Genomic DNA, 23,798 nt, shown 5'->3' on the forward strand with positions numbered 1-23,798 from the left:
TGAGGACACCATTATGGTTACAGGACTAATTATTGGCTGTCAAGGGAAAAAAAGCTTTTTTTCAGTACAATTTTGGAAAGGCAACCAGATGAGATATATATAGAAATACATGTAATGAACATACCAAGAATATGCAAAGAGATGCTCTCATATCCTTTGCTGTTGACTATATAAGGTAATGTGTCCCTGAAAAAAAGAAAGAAAAATGCTGTAATATGTGTAGGCAATGCACAGAAAATTCTCAATTTGATTTCACATGGCAATACTTTAATGCTGTATTCAAGTAATTATTCTGTGGACGAGTATGTTGCAACCACAACAATATTGTTGTGAATTTTAAAAATGGCTGTAATGCAACATATAGGCTAACTAGAATGTTTCAACTGACATTTGTGTTACAAATAGATGCTTTTCTGACATAGATTTGGATAAAAAAGAAACAGTACTATAGCATGTATAGCTAGCAATCCAGAATGATAAAAAAATTGCCTACTGAATTGCTAGTTTACTAGGTGTAAAAATATGACAATTTAACATGACATAATGTACATATCGCACACATACAATCTTCATATATCTAGAGAAGACATCATCTGTGCAATATATGACTATAATTCAGGTAACATACATGTTTGAATGCAGCATATACACATACTTTGACCTGGTGATAGACAACCATACACACATTATATACTGTGTCACGGCATTCCTCTGAATCTAAATTCTAATACGTATACAATAATCGGACAAAATCCTCAAAACCCGTGATGCCCAAGTCCAATACAAGTCTTGTACCACTTTCAGTAGAGAAGGCCAGTTATCTTATACAAAATAATGTACATGCACATTATATCCCTAGAATGGACTGTGAGATATCATTGAAGATCAAAATTCAAATGTCACCACCTATAACGCTTATTGAAATAAATGACACCTCATACACGCATAACTCACTCTATATGTAACAAGGCTTATAATCAGCCCTGAAACTGAATAGCACATCCTGATTCGAATAATGTATTGCTAATTCATCAAGTTTATTGATCATAATTTTTATTATCATGTTATTATAGATTGGGACAGGGAATGAAGCCTTGGATTTACAGTACTAAATCCACCTGCTTTAGTCATATCTTAGTATTTTCACTACAATATAAATGGCAAATGGACTACATGTATGTCTGCACACAACTGATGATTTTTTATTGGGATGCATGGCTCAATGAAGGGTAGAGAACATGGCCACATGCCTATTAATGAGCACATTTACTTTCATCAGATGTTCTGTTCTGTAATGGGGCAGTGGAAGGTACTTATTAGGGCAAGTCATGATTAAAAGGTCACTTGCATAAGTTTGTAAAAATGTAGAAAACATGCTCATAAATAAACACATTAATTTTACTACTGTCTTAGAATGAGCCAATGAACTACTGTGGCAAAAAAGGGTACATTTCATGCTGAACAATTTTCTAGAGAGCTGGATGTTCTTAGGACAATTTAAGACTGGTACTGCTTACAAAATGTACAGCCTAAATATTACTAGACACAACTTACATATATGCAAAGTAAAGCTTTTAAGAAAGGGGTCAAATGTGGCGTCGTATGACAAAGCATTGCAGGGTCAAAGGACCTAATGACCAGGATTTTTGATAGAAGAATGCTCCTTAGAATGATGTACATGTATGCTGGCTATTAACAACAAAACATTTTGTTTCCTTGTTTAATCTTTTCCTTTACCTTCTGCAAGCATCTGTTTATACTCAAATTACAATTCAAACACGTGTCTATGGATGTAAAGATTGTTTGACATGAAAAGCAGTTGCACAGTCCACTCGACACTAAATCAGTCCTTTGTAGAATGGTGTCAACAGGATATATTAATCCATAGACACACAATGACAAGTCAAACAGATAAATAAACACACCTTTCTTGTTTCCCATACAATGTGTATCACACAAGCAGTCAGGAAAGGCGGGCAAATACCAGCTAATACAACACCAGCGGACTCAATCAATCACACCTATCGTTTCAGCACCATGAAAAGCCCCTATGCGAACATTATATGCACACTCAGCCATGTATGAAATCACCACCGCATTGTTTTCACAAGATGGAAAAGCAATGATGTAGACCTACCTAGTGTTTGAGTGGGGAAACGTCCTCGTGCGATTCTCCCGCGAAGAAAGCGACACGCCACCTGAGGCTACATATATAGGGCACCCCAAGGTGAAAGGGATCATTACCGGAAGGGCTCCGGGGAAAGGGATGCCGAAATAGAACAGGATGTAGAATATCAAATTAGCATATTCATGATTCCCCTTGAAAGGCACCAAATCTCTTGTACTCATTTCTTTCACACTTCAAAGTCAAACAGGAAAGTCAAGTTCACGCACGGAAACAACACTTTCTATTTTTGTCATTTCAAGGCGTGCGAATGTACCAGTCCTTTTTTGACATGTGTATATTCTACAAGAGCTTAGGCTGTCTCATAGAAAAGCCTTTCATGGTTGATTAACTGTTTTTTTTTACGTTACTCAATTCTTATTAAGATTAAGGTGATGAGCAAGAGGGTTGCTAAAATTTTTAATTTCATAACAACAAATTTGAAAATGACATTTGGTTCAGCAATATTAATCGATCATGCGTAAAACTTCTGGAATGTCTTGATTTTGCTCCGAAAGACTATACATTGATTGATGTTATTGAGGTCCAACTGCTCGTGTCAGTTTTATGACCTAAAAGATACTCAGCTTTCAATACATCTAAATTCCTGCTGACACCATTTTAAATTTTCCGATGACACTGAGGAATAATTTTCCCATTTCCTATTTCAGTCTCTAACAAAATGCCACATTCTTCCATAAGAGTCTGCTTCATCTAAAACCTTAAACACGTTCCTGTTAATATCATTCCCAGTACCTCAACGTTCTATTCCATCTGAATAGATTACTACAAATTTGCAGTTCCTGGCAATTTCTAAAGCCCCAAGGGTTGACATTGCCGACAGATTTAGAGACTCAAACTGTTCACGGAATAAAACCGCAAGATTGAAACGACCCTGTTGAAAAACTGAATACCATTCAGATTTAGGACGCCCTTGCTGCTGAGTACCCAAGGTTATTTGAAGCTGTCTGAACCACTTCCTGTTTTTATCCATAACCCTTATCTTTTCAGCATAATCTATTTCACCCTTCCACACAGTACAATATACCATCACAATAAGATAGATGTAGAAATTTCATTGTTTTCTCCTATTTAAAGCTGGATGAATGAATGAATGAAAATTCAGAAGTCAATGGCCGTACCGTCGCACGTACCCCACTTCACAAGTACGGCACGTAAAGCTACTGAAGCACAGCGTCTGCGTGGGTGGAGAGATGAGAGACTAAGAGCAGATGATTGGAGTTGTAGTACAGCCAGGATTGCCCTGAGGGTAATGTATGTGCTCCTATAAGTGCGGCGGAGCTTAAGGATATGTAGTGAGCCACTCACACTGACTGTAAATGGATGAGGCACGTGTATCCAATTTCTAAGGAAATGCCGGCATTTCTAAAGGTATGAACTTAAAAGGAATTCAGTCAGAATTTTTAAAAGGCTGCATCTCCAATTTACGTGGCTTGTACTTTGCGATGGAAGAAAAGGTCGTATCAGAATATGTGGTATATTTTGATAAGGATCATTTTATCATACAAAACAAGCACGTGTATCCAATTTCTAAAGAAATGCAGGCATTTCTAAAGGTATGAACTTAAAAGGAATCCTGTGAAATCTTGAAAGGCTGCATCTCCAATTTACGTGGCTTGTACTTTGCGATGGAAGAAAAGGTTGTATCAGGATATGTGGTATATTTTGATCAGGATCATTTTATCATACAAAACAAGCATACAAAACAAGTAGCAATCAATGGATTTCCGTAACACTCAACAGACTTTGAAAAGGATATAAACATGTATATTGTTTGGAGTACACCAATATAATCCCTGTGATGCAGCCAAGCATCTTTTGTTGTCCGCAGAAGGGTTTAACTCCTATGTATGACAAGAGTCAAATTGTCAGAATTAGTTTTAGGAATTTATACACATGTATTCACCTTTTACCTGATGAAATAAAAAGCACTGGGATGCTAAATGATACTACTGGTAATGGGTTTTCTTGAGTGCAGTTGGTTACGTATGCCAAAACTGAACTCAAAAATCTGTACGCCAAACTCATCTAAGAATAGATCCTGATCCAATTGACTTTCAGCATTTTGATTCTGGTAATATTCTGGCAAACACCTTCAGCATAAATGTCTTCTGAATGAGCACATGAGGCATACTAAAAATGACTTTGGTAAATTTTGCTATACACAAATTTTCCTTTTGAATGCCTCTCGACATTCTCAACTGAAGACTGTGAATTAAAATTGACAGGAAATTACAAACGTGTCAAATCTTGTCTGTGAAATTCCACGGATCGGAAATGGATTCTTTCGCATCACAGCGCAGGAACTGTTAGTGAAGCATTTGCAGTTTAGCCACGTTACTCCCTGTTCAAAGTACAGGAAGGCGTAGGCGTCATCAGAAACTGCCTACTCAAATCTTTGAAGGAACAGACTATGAGCTTTAGAAGTAGATCAAGCCAGAGAGCACTGGGCATTCAACTTCCTGGATATCGTGGAATCCTGCGAATCTGGATGACTTTGAACTAGGAAGTACCGGAAACTTATAAGACATGTTTGAAAAGTTCAACAGTGACATAGATGTACTCGTGACTAAAGGCGGGTCATACGGTAAATGCACTCAAGAACTGCTACTTCAGTGTGCTTTAAGTTAGAGCACATTGCACATGAAACATGCAGAATTTGTGTCAGTATCAAGCAAGCTTTTAGCTATACTAGTAAGCTTTTATCATAAGGGGTCCAGATTTCTTGGAGAGTCGTGGTAAGTGATAAAGGCTTGACTACTGTAGGTGGCTTCGGGGGCATCCACCTAGTCTCTACCGGACTCCAGGTTGCTGGAAAAGCCGTAGAAATGGAACAAAACGAGGACCTGTCGCATGCTGTTCCCAAGCCGGCTATAGTTCTCTGGCTGGCTTACTCCTCTTTTTGTTCCATTTCTTCGTTTTTTCCAGCGACCAGGAGTCTGGTAGAGACTAGCATCTACCTTCCATGATGGTGCAGAGTTTTCAACAATCTTTTGTTAAAATGGTGCATTCTAAGGTATCCTGAGGGGCATAATTATTGTCAGAGAGGTCACAGTAGAAGACAGTGACCTCAAATGACCTGGTGGCATCCCTGGTCAATCAGAATTTCATGCTTGTATTTGTAAGAGGATTCTGCTCCCCAGTGTAAGGACGTCTAGTGTGTCCAACTTCTTGTTATTTTAAGAAAAGTGTGTCCAAATGACGCCATGACCAAGCCTGGCTAAAAGCCTGGTATCAAGGAGTACTTGGTCAGTATAGTAACCAATAACATTTTACTGTAATACGTTTTGTGTAAGAAATTTATCAGCCATATTGTTCAGGCACTTCGAATCTAGTAGTAGTAGAAAGCTAGATCTTTAGCTTCAGCAGCTTATAATGATGAAAACATTACAGAAACTCTTTCAAAGCGGGTCAGCACCATGGACATACCCATAAACGCACATTGCATTTTTAAAAGTTTTTTCTTCTTCTTTCATAGATTGATAGAATTCGAATTTCCATTATTCAAGCCTGTTGTTCAGGGCAGTCTCCAAAGCATGGGCTTCATTCTGGAACTAGCTTGTTGGGACGGGAAAAATTTCATATACCTTTTTTTTAACAACGGATAAGGGTTATCCTGCATATATCGAAGCCTCACAGTATTACGTCAATAAATTCTTCATGTAGGCCATAGAAGTAGACATCAATTGCATCCCACAATCCCTTACAAGTTACATCATTGATCCTGAAAGGATTTATGAAACACTGTGTTGTGACCTATTTTCCAAGGATTAGGCAAAAATCAATATGCTGAAGCCAGCTGTTACATACACCACAATGGAGGTAAAAAAAGAGAGAATCACCTTAACAATGTATAATACCTGACAATAATTTAGTAGCATATACTTTTAGTCTTACTACAGATGTATCCCAATAATGCTTGCTCACCTTTATTCGTGGGGTGACCTTTATCTGTTGTCTTTAAAACAGAACATTTAGGAGTATTAAGTCTACGGACTGTGGTTTCAAATTTGCAATATTTTCAAAATCTTCCAATTTGGAACTACTGTTCATCAATTTCATATCTCTAAATACACTTTTTTCTACAAAATGGATATAGGTTACCCTCGGATAAAGGTAAACTAGCGCTACAACTGAATGATACATGTAAAAACAACTTATATTTTCACTTGAAATGTGGAAACCAAAGCTTTGATTCTAAATGGGGCATGTAAGGTCTGCTTACACAATGACACAAGTTGCCCTTCAGCGCGTATGTAAACATGTCATTATGTAAACATGAGTGGTTCCAAACAAAGAACCTTGCTTTGCCGAGTCAATATGGGGAACCAATATCATATGTACAATGCTTAGACTAAATGCATACATTATAACTGCATTCACACAGTGCATGATTATGAATTATTACCTATTGAAGTCTACAATATTATATTCTTGACTGTGTGAATATTTATCACCTTACTTGATAATGTAAGCTAATAGCTATCCACTATGTCAATCAGAAATCTGTGCTAACGAATGCTATTTAAGGGTTAAGCAGCTTAAAACATGGCATACAAGTATATCTTCTGCACTATTCTGGAACAAAGAGAAACACATAACGTTACATGCTTTTAAAAAACAAATCTAAAAGAAAGGTATTCAATCATTGTTACCTGACTAGTGACTGTTCCAGGTAATAGGTATACGGTAACAGCTGACAGCCAACAAAAACATGGACAAACTACTAGTAACTGTCTATTCAGCAGCGGACCTTCCAAGCAAACAGGATATGCAAATGAGAAAAGCTAGCAGTGCAACAGGTGGTCCAATAGCAGATATTTGGCTGGACAAAACAATGCAATTACTTGTTTGTCATCATCAGAAAAAAAAGGTCCTGCTCTTCTGGTCTGTGCACGTGGTTTATGACAAAGACATAGTTTTTTCACAGGTACTTGTACTAGCTATATATATACTAGTATATAGTCAAGAAAATTATATAAGATAACGTTCTTGCTAAATATAAATAATTGTCAACTTCTTAAAAAAATGTAACACCCGGACCTATACAGATATAACGGATATCAAGCAATGCGTATGACCTATCAGGGACAAGGACATAATATTGACTATAGATGTATGCAAATTTTGCCTTGAGCATTAAGTGTTCTTGTCGCTTAGATAGGTTACAAGACTTATTGAAACGTGCCGACAAATTAAATAGGTCGGCCCTGAATGCCAGTTTAGATTTTTGATTGACATTAAAGAATGTTAAATGTGGGATCCTTTGTCTGATGTCTCAAGTCAAACTCAATAAGTTTACCATTAATTTGACTTTTGTCAATTACAATTAGCACTTGGGCCACGCCAATTTAATTTTCTGGTTCACGGATTCGCTCGCTCCTATTTTTTGGAAAAAAATAAAAAATAAAAATTACCACTCAGCAAATTTTCACCATTAATGAAACCATTCACCAACTGTCTGGTGTAGCAAATTGGTCTTTATATCATAAGCTCCTTAAAGTTTGGGTACAGGTTACTGTACAATAATACCGTATAATAATAGTGTTTTTGTACTTTTTTCAAGTTGAAAACTTTTTTCTTTATGTTTTGGATTAGCCGTTACCTTTACCCCAACCATTTTACAATTTTTATTTTTAATTCGCCGTCTTGCTCCATATTTTTTTGTGAAAAAATCCGTGAACCAAGAAATTAAATTGGTGTGGCCTTGGGAAAGAATTTGCAATAAACTCATTAAATGCTGGTGACATGAGTGCTGTATGATTATTTACATTTGTCTAGAAAAGGAACTGTTCAAAACATCGATATTATTAAATTTTCATATCATCAGAGGAATTACAAATAAATTGTCTCTTTCAAGCAAGACCACAGTAGCTTTAATAATTTTAGATATCATGTTTGTCCTTGAATCGACAGGTCAGGCTTAGTGCAAATTACTGATATATGGAATAGAGTAAAAAGATATGCTTTTATTCTGATTAAAGATGAATGCATAACAACTAATTTGAGTTTGTTTTTCTGTCTTAAAGTACTAAGATACATGTATTGAGATATATTAAGTATGTAAAGTACTGAGATATATCTTCTTTGATATCGGTGTCTTCAAAAATTCTTCAAATATCATTTTGAAGACACCGACTTACAATGGTCAGTTTCCTTATTGACGTCATTACTGACTTGTACCTCCTCTCCAGCTGGGCCAAAATTATTCAATCACTTGGTTCTCAGCAATGTTCAGCAAAATCAAGTAAACGACGTTCACTATTATTTGGGGCAATTATTTTTGTACATATATACAAAATTCAAGATTTCAGTGCAAAGCTCATCTTACTCTATTAGGTTATGGCAGAAAAAAGATATATTTTCAACTAACTGAATTGCAATTATGCATGTTTGGATGCATTTACTAATTTAGCCTGGGTGTATCCAAACATTAGTCAGACCAGCTGAGCCTTTTTTGTTCTTTAATATTGCAAATAGGGGATGGCTCCAGGCCAAATGAAACCTGTGCAGCCTGTATTGTTCAATGAAACCAGGTCACTGTAGATAATAGTCAAGAAATCTGGCTTTAAGAACTGCACAAAACTACCGAAATCTTACAATGAAAATCAAATCATTACAATGTCACTCATATTTCAAATTAAAAGAAGTATGAATATACAGCTAAAATAGACCAAGGAGGTTAAAGAAACCTTTAACCTCCTTGAATCAAGGAGCTTTTATCTGATAAAAGCTCCTTGCTTGAATAGACCATATGTCTTCTAAGCCCCCGAAGATTTAATCTTTTGACTGTATCACACTTATAGATCCATTGAAGGTTATAAGTTTACAAATATCAGTTTCACACTGTATTAGTCATATAACAATTACCTGCATTTCACACCTACGTCTGCCTCACCTGTCCTCAGGTGTCCTAGGATGGTCCTTGCTTCTGGATTTTTTTCCTCAGGCAATCTCATGAGATGAGACTATTGTGCTAGAAATAATCGTTATAACATCATATCAAACTTGGTATTTGGGTACTCCTCTGAATTTACAGTAAAATATCTTTTCTGAGTGGTTGGAGATTTATGTAAGGCCACTGGTCCTGTTGATCTCACCAAGATCTCACCTTGGCTCAAATCAGCATCTCTGCTCTATTTTGGGTTTGGTACATTTGCACCTTAGGCTCTGATATATTCTTCAGCTAAACACAAAATAGTCCCCCCAAAAAAGGCCTGAGTCTTTGTTGTCATAGAACATTCGATATTGGTATGGATGATAGGAAAAAGAAATGCTTTTTTTAGTATATCAATTGATAGATGTCTGAGATTTCGAGCTTTGTTAGTGGGTCTAGCGGAAGGATATGTAGCGAAAGTGTTACAGAAAGGTGGCTGTATATGGGTCACTGACCTCAGACGATTTCATTCACATAAAGGTGTCAGGAAATTTCTTTGTATAAAAGAAACAGTGAAAATCGAGTAAAGATTTGTTTATGAATCAATAGATAAAATCTACTATAAAAGTACAAAAGAAATTCTTGATGAGTAACATTCGTTTGTTTTTTTATTTGTATAGAATTTTAAAAAGTCCTCCCCTATCTTGGAGTGTCCTAATCGTATGTGACGTCATTAAAATGGCTGCCAAAGTTGGGACAATATTTTTTAGACAACGCAAGATCGGTGATTTCCGAAGTCTACGTTGGCTTGATTTAGCCTACAAGCAGGTAAAATGTCACAATACAATTTTGTGATCCTGTTGTATGCTTAAAGCTTCTCAAAAGTGACTCCGTCGCCTAGAAATTGAAGTAAAACGAAGAGGGAGGGGGAGGTTTACGTAAGGAGCTTTCATCATGACCATATTTGGTTTACGCAATCACAACTTTTTGCGTTTTGGTGATGGTTACATATACAAGACAAGGCTATCAATATTATGTTTCTGTCCTTTTTGGGCACTTGTAATAGTTGGGCACTACTGCCGCACTAGTGACATGTTCCTGTCAATAAGAACTTTCCGGCAGTATGGACAGGATGTTCCTGTCAATAAGAACTTTTTGAACAGGATGTCCGACAATCTCATGAAATTATTTCCTTAGCTATAATGATTATACATTGTTGTACTATGATAAAAAATGTTGAAGAAAAAAAGAATTTCATGGATGTTGGTAGACTGTTCCTGTCAATAGCCAGGCCGTACTCGAAGAAACCCTCTCACAGAGATATAAGAATGCATGTGCGGCGACAGGAATCCAAGGTAATACCATGTCATGTAAAGAAAACAGCCATTGTCTCGACCACTGTTTTGAAGGGTTTTGTTTTCCTTTACAGGGCCTTTACCTTTGATGTATTAGAATTCCTGTTGGCAAATTTGTGTTCTGATCTCTGTCAGAGGGCACATTTGTTTGTCTGTTCCAGAGACCTCGGTATGGCTGTGTGTGCTACAGCAGTCTCCCTCAGGAACAGAAGGAGAAGATAACCAAAGGGCCAGGTCTGGGGGACTTCATCAGTGGTGAGGTGGAGAGCACTGACAGCTGGGAGGATTACATGGGGAAACTCAGGCTAGAAAAGGGAGACAAGAGGTGTGTACACCTGATGTAGATGTATGTGACGAGTAACACATGAGTCAGTTTACTATGCATTTTTCTAGCTACGCAGACATAATACAATATGGGGAGGCTCTGCTAAATTGGGCCGGGGTGTCCAATTTTGTTGATGAGGCTATCACTCAGTCAAGGCTTTATCTTTAGAGAAACCATTTAGACAAGTCTCTGATAAGCTCACAGTTGGTTAGAGGCCACACCCACAAAAGTGGAAACCTCAGCCCAGGTATTGCAGAGCCTTTCTGGCGGAGGAGAATGTATCCTATAAAGTAATGGTGGCCCATATAACTTTATAAGAAAGACTGAAATCAGGGACATGTATTACATCTACATGTGTATGTTGGTAAGACCTGTGGCATTGCAAGTCATGATTTTGTCTTAAGCATTTTATTAACTTGAACAAAATAAGTAAGTGCATATGTTTTCTACAGTTCATTGTACTTCTAACTTATCTAAGATTAATAATTCACATTTTTTTCACAGACTGAGACTGCCTCCATGGTTAAAGAAAGAAATCCCAATTGGCAAGAATTACCACAATCTCAAGGGAACATTGAGAGAGCTGAACCTTGCAACAGTAAGTCTTGTGATCATTTATACTTTCTTTCAATTAAAAATGTTAACCTATCATCTATTTTCTTCCTGTCTTTAAACTCTCAACAGCATGCTTTCCAATCAGAGGTTTGGTTGAGCTTGTATTGGATGTCTTGTAAAGTTGTATACACGTTTTTGTCAGGCTTTACATATTTTTTCAGTTTCGTTGTTTTGTCCACCAGCTAAACAGTAGTGAAAACCTGACACAATAGAAATCTTGCCTGTAAATGCCTAAAAAAATGCCTACAAACGTCAAATTCTCTGCTAGGAGAGTATTGATAAAAGACGTTTAGTATGACCTTCGCTTCCTTAAATTTTGCTTGTTGTAAGTAAGTGTACAAAAATATATAAATGTATTCTTCAAGAGTGTATTGATTGAATTTTTGCATGATTTTCAGGTATGTGAGGAAGCAAAGTGTCCCAATATTGGAGAATGTTGGGGAGGGGGAGAGGACAAAACAGCTACCGCAACTATCATGGTCAGTAGTACTTTAGTTAACTCAAACTCAAACTTTCAGCACTTAAATTTCAGCACTTAAATTTTTAGTTTTGTTACCATTTTATACCCTTAAAGTGACAAAAGTCACTGATTATGCTTGAATTAAAGTGTAAGCAAACTTTTTGGAAAATTGCTTTTATATATCTTCAGTTGTCAGAACTTGTGATAAATTCTTGGGATGTACCAACTTCCAGGTAATGGGGGACACCTGTACGAGAGGCTGCAGGTTTTGCTCAGTGAAGACAGCGAGGAGTCCTCCCCCACTGGATCCAAATGAGCCAGTCCACACGGCAGAGGCCATCTCCAGATGGGGGGTGGACTATATAGTCATAACATCAGTGGACAGAGATGGTGAGGGACAGCTTTCATAAATTGTCCCCTTATGATAAATATGAGATGTCTGAACTGTTTCAAATTAAGACAAAAGTTCTGTTTGTATTGTTAATACATTTTTTTTACTTTTCATAGAATTAATAATGAAGACATGTTTAAACTGTTACCTTGTCTTGCCTTTCAATAACAATAATTACAAGTTTTATATTTCTTGTCAGTTTTAAATGTTTTTTTTTTAAATCCTGTGCAGATGTCGCTGATGGTGGCTCAGCTCACTTTAGTGAGTGTGTGAAAGAGATAAAAAGGAGGTATGTAGCTCTACTTTTAAATAATTTTACATTTCTGTTGAAGGTAATAAAAGGTTTAATATTTCATAAAGTAAGTTAATTTAGTATTTTTATTTCATTGACTTGAAGATATAAAAACAACAATATTCTTATACAATGACAAGAATCTAAGTATCATACCACATCATCTTTTGATTATAAGTTATTAAAAGTTATTGCAAACAATCAGACAATGACATGTTAAACTGATCCACTCTCACTTAACAAACAGGATACCATCTATGTTGGTGGAGTGTCTGACACCAGATTTCAGGGGAGATATGGAGGCTGTGGCAACAGTGGCACAGTCAGGACTGGACGTTTATGCACACAACATAGAGACTGTCAAGAGACTTACACCGTGAGTTTGGTATTTTCATTATGAATCCATGTTTGGTGGACAAAGTCCTGTATTTGTAGAAAGCTTTCCTTCATGGGAAGTTGCAGCTGTGGCCTTACTATCGGCCAAAGTAGTTGCCCAAGAGTACAAAGATATTCATTCATTTATTCTTGTCCTGGTTTTTGAGTTACCTGAGAGCAAAGTATGATGAGTCCTTATTGGTGTTCCGTGTGAAGTAGCAAGAGTGACCTTACTACAACATGATCACCTAGTTGTGGCCCGTCAGTGATGATATATGCTCATTATGATACCATTTGTTTTTCATCAAAGGTCTGGGTGTGACCCGAGAGCAAAGTATGACCAGTCCCTCCAGGTCCTGTCTCATGCAAAGTAGCAAGAGTACCTTACTACTACATGATCACAAGTTGTGGCCTGACACAGATATGATTGCTCATTTTACCATTTTATATTCTTGTCCCAGGTTTGTGCGTGACCCGAGAGCAAAGTATGACCAGTCCCTGCAGGTCCTGTCCCATGTGAAGAAGACTGTACCTGACATGGTGACTAAGTCCTCCATCATGCTGGGGCTGGGAGAGACTGATCAGGAGGTCAGGACGGCAATGGAAGGTGAGGAGTGGGGAGGGGGGCTCACAAGGACAGTTTTACTTACAACCAAAACTGTGTGATGTGAATTCAGTGATACATAAAAAAATTGCTTGAGTAGCTGTAACTTTGCATAATTATCTGTTGTATGGTGTTTTCTGAATCATACGTCTAAAGGTTTATAAGTTAGTACATTATTGCTCTAAGATACTAACTATTTCTATGGTTGAAATTGTAAGATAAGCGGTGTATAAACTATGATAAGTTCTGTATCATTCTTTTCCTTCTGCTCAGATTTACGGAGAGTGGGGGTGGATTGTCTTACCCTTGGCCAGTACATGCAGCCCACCAAGAGACACCTCAAGGTATACTTTCCTATTGAACAAAAGTTATCTTATACAAAAGTTATTCAAGAAACTGGACAAGTTTTTTTCCAGTCAGACAATTCATATAGCATCCATTAAGCAGCTTGCATAGTCTAGTGGTTATTGTCCCAGCTTTTGGACCAAGAGGTTGTGAGTTTGAATCCCTGCTGTGTTGCTCACCCAACATGCACACTACTGGATAGGGTCACAGTCCTTAGGATGGGACAAAAGTTGAGGTCCACTGTTCATTGTGCTTGTCGAAAAGAGCTAGGAGAATTTCCTTGTTACATATTGTACATGGCATCATTGAGTTCATTTGAGTTTAACTGGTTCAAAATCACTTTTACTTTCTTTTATCTGCAACGTTTCCTAAGTAGCTAACATTCATCAAAGAAACAAAGATATCTCTTAACAACCTTGCAGTGGTATACCATGGATATTATATGTCTCATTCTAAAAGCTTGTAATATATCTGTTTACCCTTAAACAGGTCCAGGAGTATGTAACCCCCACCAAGTTTAAGCACTGGGAAGAGGTAGGAGGTGAGATGGGGTTTGCCTATACAGCAAGTGGACCCCTGGTCAGGTCTTCCTACAGGGCAGGTAAGCAAGGACCTCTTCTGAAGAATAGTAAAACTGTACATTGTATCTTCCAACAAAACAGTTGGACTTACCCAAATTTTCGACAGTCCAACCCAACTTTTTGTCAAGGAATGATACTTGTGTTGGAAATTACAGATCAAATTTGTCTCAGATTTAGCTTAGTTCTATGTTCAACCTTCCTGACCACTTAGGTTTCATACCGAAGTCAACCTTTTTTGGGAAAAACATTTTTTATTCACACGTTTACATTAGTTTTGGGGTTCCCAGAGGATGTCATCCATACATACATGTATAATCAACATGACCTTATGGAGGCTACATGATGTCAATATACATGGATATGTATCTGCTTTTCTTAAACTTCTCCCAAATGATGCCTAATTTCACACTATAAGTCTGGGCTGTAGTTTCCAATGGGTTTACATGAACAATTATTCTCAGGACGCAATTGATTGATTTAAAAAAAGATATGAATGTGATATTGATGTTTTTTTTCTTTTGTTCATAGGTGAGTTTTACATAAAGAACCTCCTGAACAAGAAGAGAACTGAGGCCACCCTGGATACAAGTAGTCAAGAGTCATAATTCCTTCCCATTTTTGGTGGGAGGTATCTAGTGTGACTGTATGTAACTAATGGTGACCAAGACATAGGTGACGAAGAGATAAATGCAAGTTATCTCACATGTACAACTTTGTTGTTATGCCTTTGAAATTCAAACTTTGAGTTGCAATGGATTTGTAAATTATGTGTGTTGTATGTGAGGTAGCCATCTGGCAGCAAATTTATATTGGGAATCTTGGCAAAGGTTAAACCTTGAAGCTATGATGATAAGAGTAATGGTAGAGCATGTAAAACTACATCCAAATAAGATTTTGTTGTGATTGGAATGAGCATGGAGTATTATATCATTGTGTAGTCTGGATCTGGGAATGTATGCAAGAACCAGTAGTTGGACAGAGCTGCTGGTATTGAAGAGCCACCTGTCAGTGATGTGCAGAACTGCACTAGTGTGCACTGCAAGGACAACTAATGCAATGTACAGGGATAGAGTAGACCAACAAACTCAACTCATGCCTTTCTCATATTTTGGTGGCTTAGTAATCTTCTCAATAAAGTGGTAATAGTATCCTTTCGGTGTCATGTTATTTCTTATAGGGTATAATGTAGCAGGGAGGTATTGAAGTAATTTTCAGCATGTTTGGAATAGATAATCGTGCTCTAGTTGTTGCTAACTGTATTTCATTTAGGACACACTGTAAGCATGGAGAAACTACATGGTGTATCAAAAACACAGGAGACAGACTAAGTACAGTAACTGTAGTTTGCCAATGATCTGTATTTGTACACTGCAAGACATCAAGGCTTTCTGAGTCCATGAAGGAAAACCCTACAACACATACATATAGAGACTGGGTCTGGACCCGTGTCATCTCTACACAGTGTTCTTACAGGCTATCACATGAACACAACTGAGCATCACAGGTGCTTCTAAATGAAAACCACACTGTTACTCACACTTGCCCATCCATGTAACAGTAGACCTGATACAATTAACGATGTTCATGTTATTTGGGCAATGGCACTTTTCATTTTGATAACATTTGATGCCTCAATAATAACGTTATTCTTTTCTGTTTACAGTACTACAAATTAAAACCAAGGCTGGTGGTATCCCTTAGGGTCGAAGAATGATTATGATGATGATCAACATCTAAATACAACTTTTGTTAAAATAAAAAGATGAAAGTAGTCAATGAAGGTTAGACATCGAGGCATTAAGATTCGCCAAATAGCAATTACTCAAGCAACCGGATATGACCGTTTCCAACATCATGTCCAGTTGCTTGAGTAATTACTAATTGGCTTAAAAGATGAAATACACCTAATGAAATAAACAGGACACAATCCTGATTCAAAGAATGGCATCGTCTGGAGAGGTCAAATTTGAGGTAAGAGTGAAAAAAAATGCATGTTTAGAGAACTATGAATATATGTCATTTTGTAATGTACTTGTTCTCATTTTGTAGCAGAATTCCGGACTTTTTACCAGCACTAAGTAAGGAAAGAAACATGATTTCTTTTTCCAGACAAAAGGAGAAATTGTGCGTGCCCAGATGTCATTCAATAAGCCATGTTTGTGTTGCTGTTTTTAACAACAGATGTAAATGTGATACATATCCGAACACTGTCCATGAAACATAAAAACATGACTATACTGGCATAAGTGCACAATATTAATGTCTGATATACTTCCTACACAGTCATACACTGACATATCTACAGTATTGGCTGCTTGCTTCTTCAAAAGTTTCAGTACATCCACATGGCACACGTACACTGATAGAGCAATTGCAATCATCAGTAAACTCTACATCTCTATTGCACTTCTGTCTAAGACATTCTTGGATTCTGTCAGCTCTACAAAAATGTCCTTTTTAATTTTTTTTATTGATACTACATAGTAAAATAAACATATATCCATCCTAAGTAACAGCATACATTTTATATTACAAAGACATTCGTGATTTTGCAAATCTATTAAGGCCCTGCCAATGGTCACAAAATACACTTTTCATTCAAATTCCAACTATCTATCGCCTGTCTTTTGCCCTTAGTCAACCAGACCTCGGCTCAAGCTCAAACACTCGGCTAAAAATATTCTTTCTGTGACATGGAATATTTACCATTTACCAAACATGTTGTAGAAAAATGATTTGCCTGCTAAGTACATACACATAGTACATATTCACACAAGTGCACTTACACATCCATTTTAGTTCCGGCATGTAGTAATTTGCAACAAACTTAACTGTTGATGCAGCTTACACTGTAGATTAGTCCAATGAGCACCATTTAGAATTAATGCTTACCCTTGTAAAACAGTACACTAGTGCCACATTGGTGCCCCACATCATGGTCATTTACAGTGGCACTAGTGCCAGACCAGTCTACTTGGACACTGAAGTTCTATCTTGTATTACCGTAACATTAAAAATGACGAACTTATAATCTTCAGAAGCCTGAAGAAAAGAATGACATTTTTTAGGTAAATCTAGATAATTAAAAAGGTTACAGAGCTAAGTTTTGTACGAGACTTCTTACAGGCACAGAGCTATCCCAGAAGCACCTTCTTCATCTTGTTGGCAGGCACGTTGGGTTCGTCCTCGGATTCCGAGTCGCTGTAGGCGAGCTCTTGGCCCGGGACGCTACAGTTTGGCGAGCAGAGGTACTGCAGTAGAGGGAGGCGGTACTTTCCGCAGAAGTCAACGAACTTGACGTTTTTGAAACGGGACTCAAAGTACACACCTGTATAAAAGAGGAAGATAGAGTCACAAACTGGCCACACAACTTGAAAACAGAAGTAGAGATTTAGCTTGTATCATATCTCATTCTAGACATATTAAACATCCTTGGTCTAATCATTGCCCCACAAGCAATGACCAAAAATGGGCTGTTCCAAAAAATAAATGTGGAGGGGGGTAGAAGAGGTATAAAATCAGGTTTTGTCCCTTTCCTAGATCCAATCCACTCCCTACCTTAGTTCCAATCCAAAATTGATCAAACCCTCCCTACAATGTAGTTCCCAATGCAAACTTGACAAAACCCACTGTTCCAATCCTAAGTGCTCAAAATCCTACCCTCATTCCAATCCAGATGCTTGAACCCTCGAATCTAGCCTCTTCCACCCCCTCGGCCATTATTTTTGGAACTGCCCAATGTTTTGAAGTACCTCTTAGTCAAGAGTATTCAATGGGAATAGATCATTCAAGTGCTAAAACTTGCCTTTGCACTTGGGGTTGACACATCTACAGGCTGCATCTAAGTACTGTACGAGTGTGGAGGGTAAGTTGTCCGGAGAGTACGCCACACCCTGGTTCTTCACCACTCGTGCCGCCAGCTCAAGCATGGACGGCGGGTCATAGGTCAGATCTCGGACGAACCGGACCACCAGAGGGTTACCACGTAAACTGAGCTCTTGTAGATTTCTGGAAAAAGAAAAAAAAATTGGGAAATTATTCTACATGTCTGAGAAACAGGTAACACAACACCATCAGTTTCACAAGTTTCTACATTGTACGTTCCTATGTTCTAACATCCCATAACCTACATTATAACCCAACCCCTATACTTGCCTGTAGTACCCAGGGGCAATAGACTGACCTGAGTTTGATTATTTCTGTAGGTAAGGTAGTGAACATGTTGTTGTGTAGACTGACCTGAGTTTGATCATTTCTGTAGGTAAGGTAGTGAGCATGTTGTTGTGTAGACTGACCTGAGTTTGATCATTTCTGTAGGTAAGGTAGTGAGCATGTTGTTGTGTAGACTGACCTGAGTTTGATCATTTCTGTAGGTAAGGTAGTGAGCATGTTGTTGTGTAGACTGACCTGAGTTTGATCATTTCTGTAGGTAAGGTAGTGAGCATGTTGTTGTGTAGACTGACCTGAGTTTGATCATTTCTGTAGGTAAGGTAGGGAGCATGTTGTATGTGTAGACTGACCTGAGTTTGATCATTTCTGTAGGTAAGGTAGTGAGCATGTTGTTTTATGTGTAGACTGACCTGAGTTTGATCATTTCTGTAGGTAAGGTAGTGAGCATGTTGTTGTGTAGACTGAGCGAGCGTAGACTCTTCATCCTACTGAGTTCCTTGGGCAGGTGCTGTAGTCTGTTGTCACACAGAACCAGGCAGGACAGATTTGACAGGGTGCTTACTTCCACCGGTACACTGGTCAGGTAGTTACCTCCTAGGTAGAGCAGTTCCAGGCTAGGTGCAAACAAAAACATGTTGTTAGCATTTAGCTTTGTAGAATGCCAATGAAGGTTAGACAACCAGGTAATAAGATACACTGTAGTATATGTTACTTAAACAACTAGATTTTGTAAATTGTCAAATTGTCAGACTTAGCCTTATCCACTACCTACCTTCAATCACAAAAGGTAGATACAACTTAAATAGGTCTATCGTAGTGTATAAAGTACAAATGCTGAGAGTGAGACATAATAAGACTCAAAATGCGCAGGTTGCATTTTGCCGGCCGGTGGCCAAAAATTCAGTGTTATAACTTATATACTGTGTGCTGCTCTAAATGAAAAATATTTTAGAAGTCAATTTTAATTCTAAATCAATCTTAAATCTAAAATATAAGTGAATCAAGATGCAGAAAAAAATGCAGGGTTCTATTTTCTTCATTCAATCACCCTTGAACTTTCCAGTGGCAGAAACATAACTGTGCATTTCAAAGAGAGGTGCTGTCCAATACTACGGCATGTACTTACAGTTTGTAGAATTAAATTGAAGCAATTTTGAAGAGACATGGAATAGACATATAACACAGAGCTTCACTTAAGCAAAACTATAAGATATGAATCCAAATACATAATGTACATTTTGGTTTGTTGTTTTAAAAGTCAGAGATAATATTTAAATTAAAGCACAAAAGCAGTAAATCCTCACACTACCCAAGGACATTATATAGGACGTCCTTGCACTACCACAGAACTGTTATGCAAATATAAAGGTGGATGCTGACCTAGAAACAACATAGGTTTTTCATTTGGACTCAGACCTTTGGGGGTTTGCCATATCAACAACTGAGGCCCAGTAGAACTACTACTAGTACTAGAAGTAAGCAATTAGACAAGGTGATTAGGCAAAATGCCAGTGCAACCATTTAGTCTTGCACTAAAGCTACATGTAATTTTGTCCAAGGCTCTCAATACATCTGAGAGTGGAAAAGGTAAAAATCACCCTGACCTCCCCTACTTAACTTTTCAGTGAAGTAACCCATTTCTCATGGATGTTGGCATGGACTAATCCCTAAGTGAGTTGATGACGTCAATACCCTGTAGGAGGGAAAGCATCACTTCAACACTTGAGAAAGCCCAGAGGACCATCCAAACTTTCTATGGAATTTCTCAAAGTCTAATGGAACATTTAGAAGATGACACTTCACATACATTGACGTCAAACTTTGGATGTTTGTCAGGTTTTTAACACTGATGCCCTTGGATACAGGATTTTGCCATTTTCTGTTGTCAACTAGACACTAGTCAGATGTGGGATGATTGCTAACATACAAGTAAAGGCTATGCAGTACCCAAGGCAAGAAGATCAAGAAGAAATACTGGAAAAGTCATCAAAATTTGTTCAAATTTCTCCTTTTGACAATACTGTAAATGAATACATGTGGTTATGTTGTCTGAACTCATTTCATAATCATACTTTGGAATAAATTGCTTGTAATTTCAGAACTTGCTAGCTTTGTTTGTTTGTATTGCGTCCCTGGTAAACTACTAGTACCCTAAGGCATACTAGATACCATGACCAGTTGAAGGATGCAGTGCCTAGATAACGCTCATTTACATAAAGGAAAAGACCAACAAGACAATTTTGCTCTAAATTAAAATCTTATGATTCTACAGGTGCTGATCTGATCATCAATTATAATTTTCACCTTAGCTTCTGACATGTCACAAGACGATTTGATAAAACAAATTAGTGAGCACAGCTAAGGATGACTCTGCAGTATTCAATAGACAAAGACTGGTGTCAAACATGCTTCGTAAGTGAAACATGATCTGCCTTGCCGGCGACGTTTTATGCTGACTCATGTCAGGTGAGATGGGTTGGCACTTTGTAGGTGTGATTTTAACTTAAGCACATGTGAAAATGACTTGAGGCAAGGACATGCAATTTGCTGTTACAGAAAGAATACTTAAATGGGTCTTAAACTACAGTTTCAAGTCATATGTGAAAAATCATGTAACGTTAATGCTAAAATCACAATTTACCTGTCCTAATAATTAAATGTTAGGTGCACACAATCATAATTTCACTGAGATAAAATTGGCTGTCATGTCTCATATTGTGTGGTTCATAGTTTTGATAAATCATACACTTCAAGACTAAACCTGTTGTGTTTTTCTGTATGGTATATTTACATAACAATATAACCATAACTTCAAGTGTATTTTAATAAATGGATGATGAAATCACGGAAGTCACGTTAACAAGTAACAAATCCCATGTAACTCACCCTTGCATGTTCTCTATCTCCGGTGGCAGTGTTCTAATCCTGTTGCCTCCCAAGTACAAAGCTTTTAGTTTGTCCATTTGCGTGAACTGTGAGGGAAAATCAGTAAAAAGATTCCCGCTGAGATTCAACACTTCGAGGGACGGAGCGAGTTCCAAGTTCTTGGGGAGGGCGGACTCGTCCAATCTGTTGTTTTTCACGATCAAAGTACGAAGTTTCGGGAGCTGTACGATCTCTTCTGAGATGTAACTCAAGTGGTTGGAGCTAAAATCGAGGACTTGGAGACTTTGGAATTGAGAAATGGCCCGCGGTAAGATCGCTATACGGTTGTGCGTTAGGAGAAGGGTCTTACAGTCCAAGGCACCGGCCGTCTCTGTCAGCTGCTCCGGGAACAGGTCCAGGTCGGACCGAGAGAAATCCACCACGTTTTCGCCGTCGTCGTCATCCATGGCCCTTCTTCTTAACACCGAGATACTTCTTGAAGATATCCTAGTTGTGACGAAGGTTGACGATGAAGTTGAGCTATCTTCTAAGACGGTTTTTACCGATGATTCTACCGCCGGTGACGCTTTCCTGATTTAAATCTATGAGCCCGGTCTCCAAGCTTTTGTAACATCCGGATACGCGTATATTATCCGGATATAGCGTCAAAAGATCGAGAGGTGGCCGTCTACGTGTGGACCGGTGACAGGAAAATGGCGTGGCATGACAAGATCGTTCCTAGCTGACCCGGTATTTGAGAAGTTCCATGCCGAAAACCTCCTTCCAAGGAGGTTAAAGAAAGAGTCTTTCTTAACCTCCTTGCTCCTTCCAAGACAAAAGTTACCCCTTATTACACAACCGCTAGGAATGCTATTAATAGAAGGGGCAATCCACCACTAATCGTAACAGGGTGTAGTATGCGCTACATAAAATTAGCTTTTGCTTTGGAAATATAAGTCCATTTTACCACTTACAATTTTCTTAGAAAATATAATGCTGTTAATGAAAGATTTTCTCCATAATCCTTGATATAATGAAAGGAACGCATCTTGAAATTTGCAAAACGGATGATCCCCTAAAGTGGCTTGACCAATAGCAACGCGGTTCGTCATAGGGCAAAAGATGGACGCGCTCACTGTGAATGGGAGGGGTGTTGGAAATTTGGAGATCTATGCCTACAGGTTTCTTAGAAGACCTTAGAGGCCACACCAATTTAATTGATTGGTTCACGGATTCGCTCGCTCCTATTTTTTTGAAAAATTAAAAAAAAAAAAAAATTACTACTCAGCAAATTTTCACCATTAATGAAACCATTCACCAACTTTCTGGTGTAGCAAATTGGCCTTTATATTTTAAGCTCCTTAAAGTGTGGGTACAGGTGCTGTTACTGTACAAGAATAGTGTTTTTTGTACTTTTTCGAGCTGAAAACTTTTTTTCTTTATGTTTTGGATTAGCCGTTACCTTTACCCCAACCATTTTACAATTTATATTTTTATTTCGCCCTCTCGCTCCATATTTTTTATGAAAAAATCCGTGAACCAAGAAATTAAATTGGTGTGGCCCAGTACCTAAGAAAAAAATGCGGTTAAACTATTTTGAATCGATTTCCAGCATGTTCAGAAGGAAATATGACAATGCAGTGTGACATTATTTACTTCAATAACGTTAGCACTTTGATAATCTCAATGTCAAAAGTTGCTAACTTCATAAATAATAAATAAACAAATAAGCATTTTTATAACTAAAAAGTGCTACACTTGCCTGTACTGTCTAGCCCACAGAGAAAACGATTGCACTCTGTGTACAGATTTATTTAATACCCTGGACCTCTGAATGAAAAGTGGCCTACTGGCTGATTTGAGGTTCTCGTGAAGGATCATGAAGCAGCTAAACAAAAGTTGAAACAAACAAACAAACAGGAAGCAAACTTTTTATAAACAAACATCCTTGAGAAAAACATGTTTTATTCCACATCTGGAACATTTCTCCATCAATAAGTCAGTTGGGACCTTGCCAGGCTCCTTCAAGCTGTCAGCTAGGTGATTAAAAATCTTGTTGGACCGGTCTGAAGAAAAACGGACCCAAAACAATTTGTTGGACTGGATGTTGGACCTATCAGAAAATAAACAGATTACTAGTAGGGTAGGCATTCACATGTTTGGAGGCTAAATACCTACCGAAGAAAATGAATGAATCTGGTCCAGTTTTAGGTCTAGACCTGATCCGTTGGACCTGAAGTTTCTGAACTAGTGCCCACCACAGTCACTAATGACATCCATTCTTCCTGAAGCCTATTAACAGACCCAAGGTCCTTTAGTGAGTACAAAGTGGCACACCGCAAGGGCACTTTAGAAGTT

The 23,798-nt window shown here is 37.9% G+C and overlaps 3 protein-coding genes across 5 annotated transcripts in view; 1 reads left to right on the plus strand and 2 right to left on the minus strand.

Annotated features, from left to right (window-relative positions):
- LOC118419958 (probable tRNA methyltransferase 9B) overlaps positions 1-9,539 on the minus strand; it is an 18,979-nt gene extending 9,440 nt beyond the window's left edge. The window contains exons 1-2 of one of the 3 annotated variants that reach the window (XM_035826654.1): positions 9,084-9,539; positions 125-186 (exon numbers count right to left, since the gene is read on the minus strand). The gene's annotated coding sequence lies outside the window, so the exon portion shown is untranslated. Of the gene's footprint in view, positions 1-124; positions 187-6,840; positions 6,895-9,055 lie in introns of those variants that run through there. The other 2 variants (XM_035826653.1, XM_035826655.1) reach the window with 2 other exon arrangements.
- A 226-nt stretch (positions 9,540-9,765) lies between these two features.
- Positions 9,766-15,550, plus strand: LOC118419962 (lipoyl synthase, mitochondrial). The gene is made up of 11 exons (XM_035826662.1): positions 9,766-9,890; positions 10,579-10,742; positions 11,247-11,340; positions 11,756-11,836; positions 12,051-12,207; positions 12,440-12,497; positions 12,748-12,876; positions 13,337-13,482; positions 13,753-13,823; positions 14,314-14,425; positions 14,934-15,550. The coding sequence occupies exons 1-11, from the start codon at positions 9,801-9,803 to the stop codon at positions 15,008-15,010; spliced, it is 1,179 nt and encodes a 392-aa protein (XP_035682555.1). The 5' UTR covers positions 9,766-9,800; the 3' UTR covers positions 15,011-15,550.
- Positions 15,551-15,739: 189 nt separating this feature from the next.
- LOC118419966 (leucine-rich repeat-containing protein 58-like) lies at positions 15,740-22,220 on the minus strand. The gene is made up of 4 exons (XM_035826667.1): positions 21,462-22,220; positions 18,986-19,189; positions 18,211-18,413; positions 15,740-17,733 (listed from the first exon to the last, which is right to left on the minus strand). The coding sequence occupies exons 1-4, from the start codon at positions 21,905-21,907 to the stop codon at positions 17,540-17,542; spliced, it is 1,047 nt and encodes a 348-aa protein (XP_035682560.1). The 5' UTR covers positions 21,908-22,220; the 3' UTR covers positions 15,740-17,539.
- Between the last annotated feature and the right edge of the window lie 1,578 nt (positions 22,221-23,798).

This window comes from Branchiostoma floridae, chromosome 7, assembly GCF_000003815.2.
Source record: "Branchiostoma floridae strain S238N-H82 chromosome 7, Bfl_VNyyK, whole genome shotgun sequence".
NCBI classification, from domain to species: Eukaryota; Metazoa; Chordata; class Leptocardii; order Amphioxiformes; family Branchiostomatidae; genus Branchiostoma; species Branchiostoma floridae.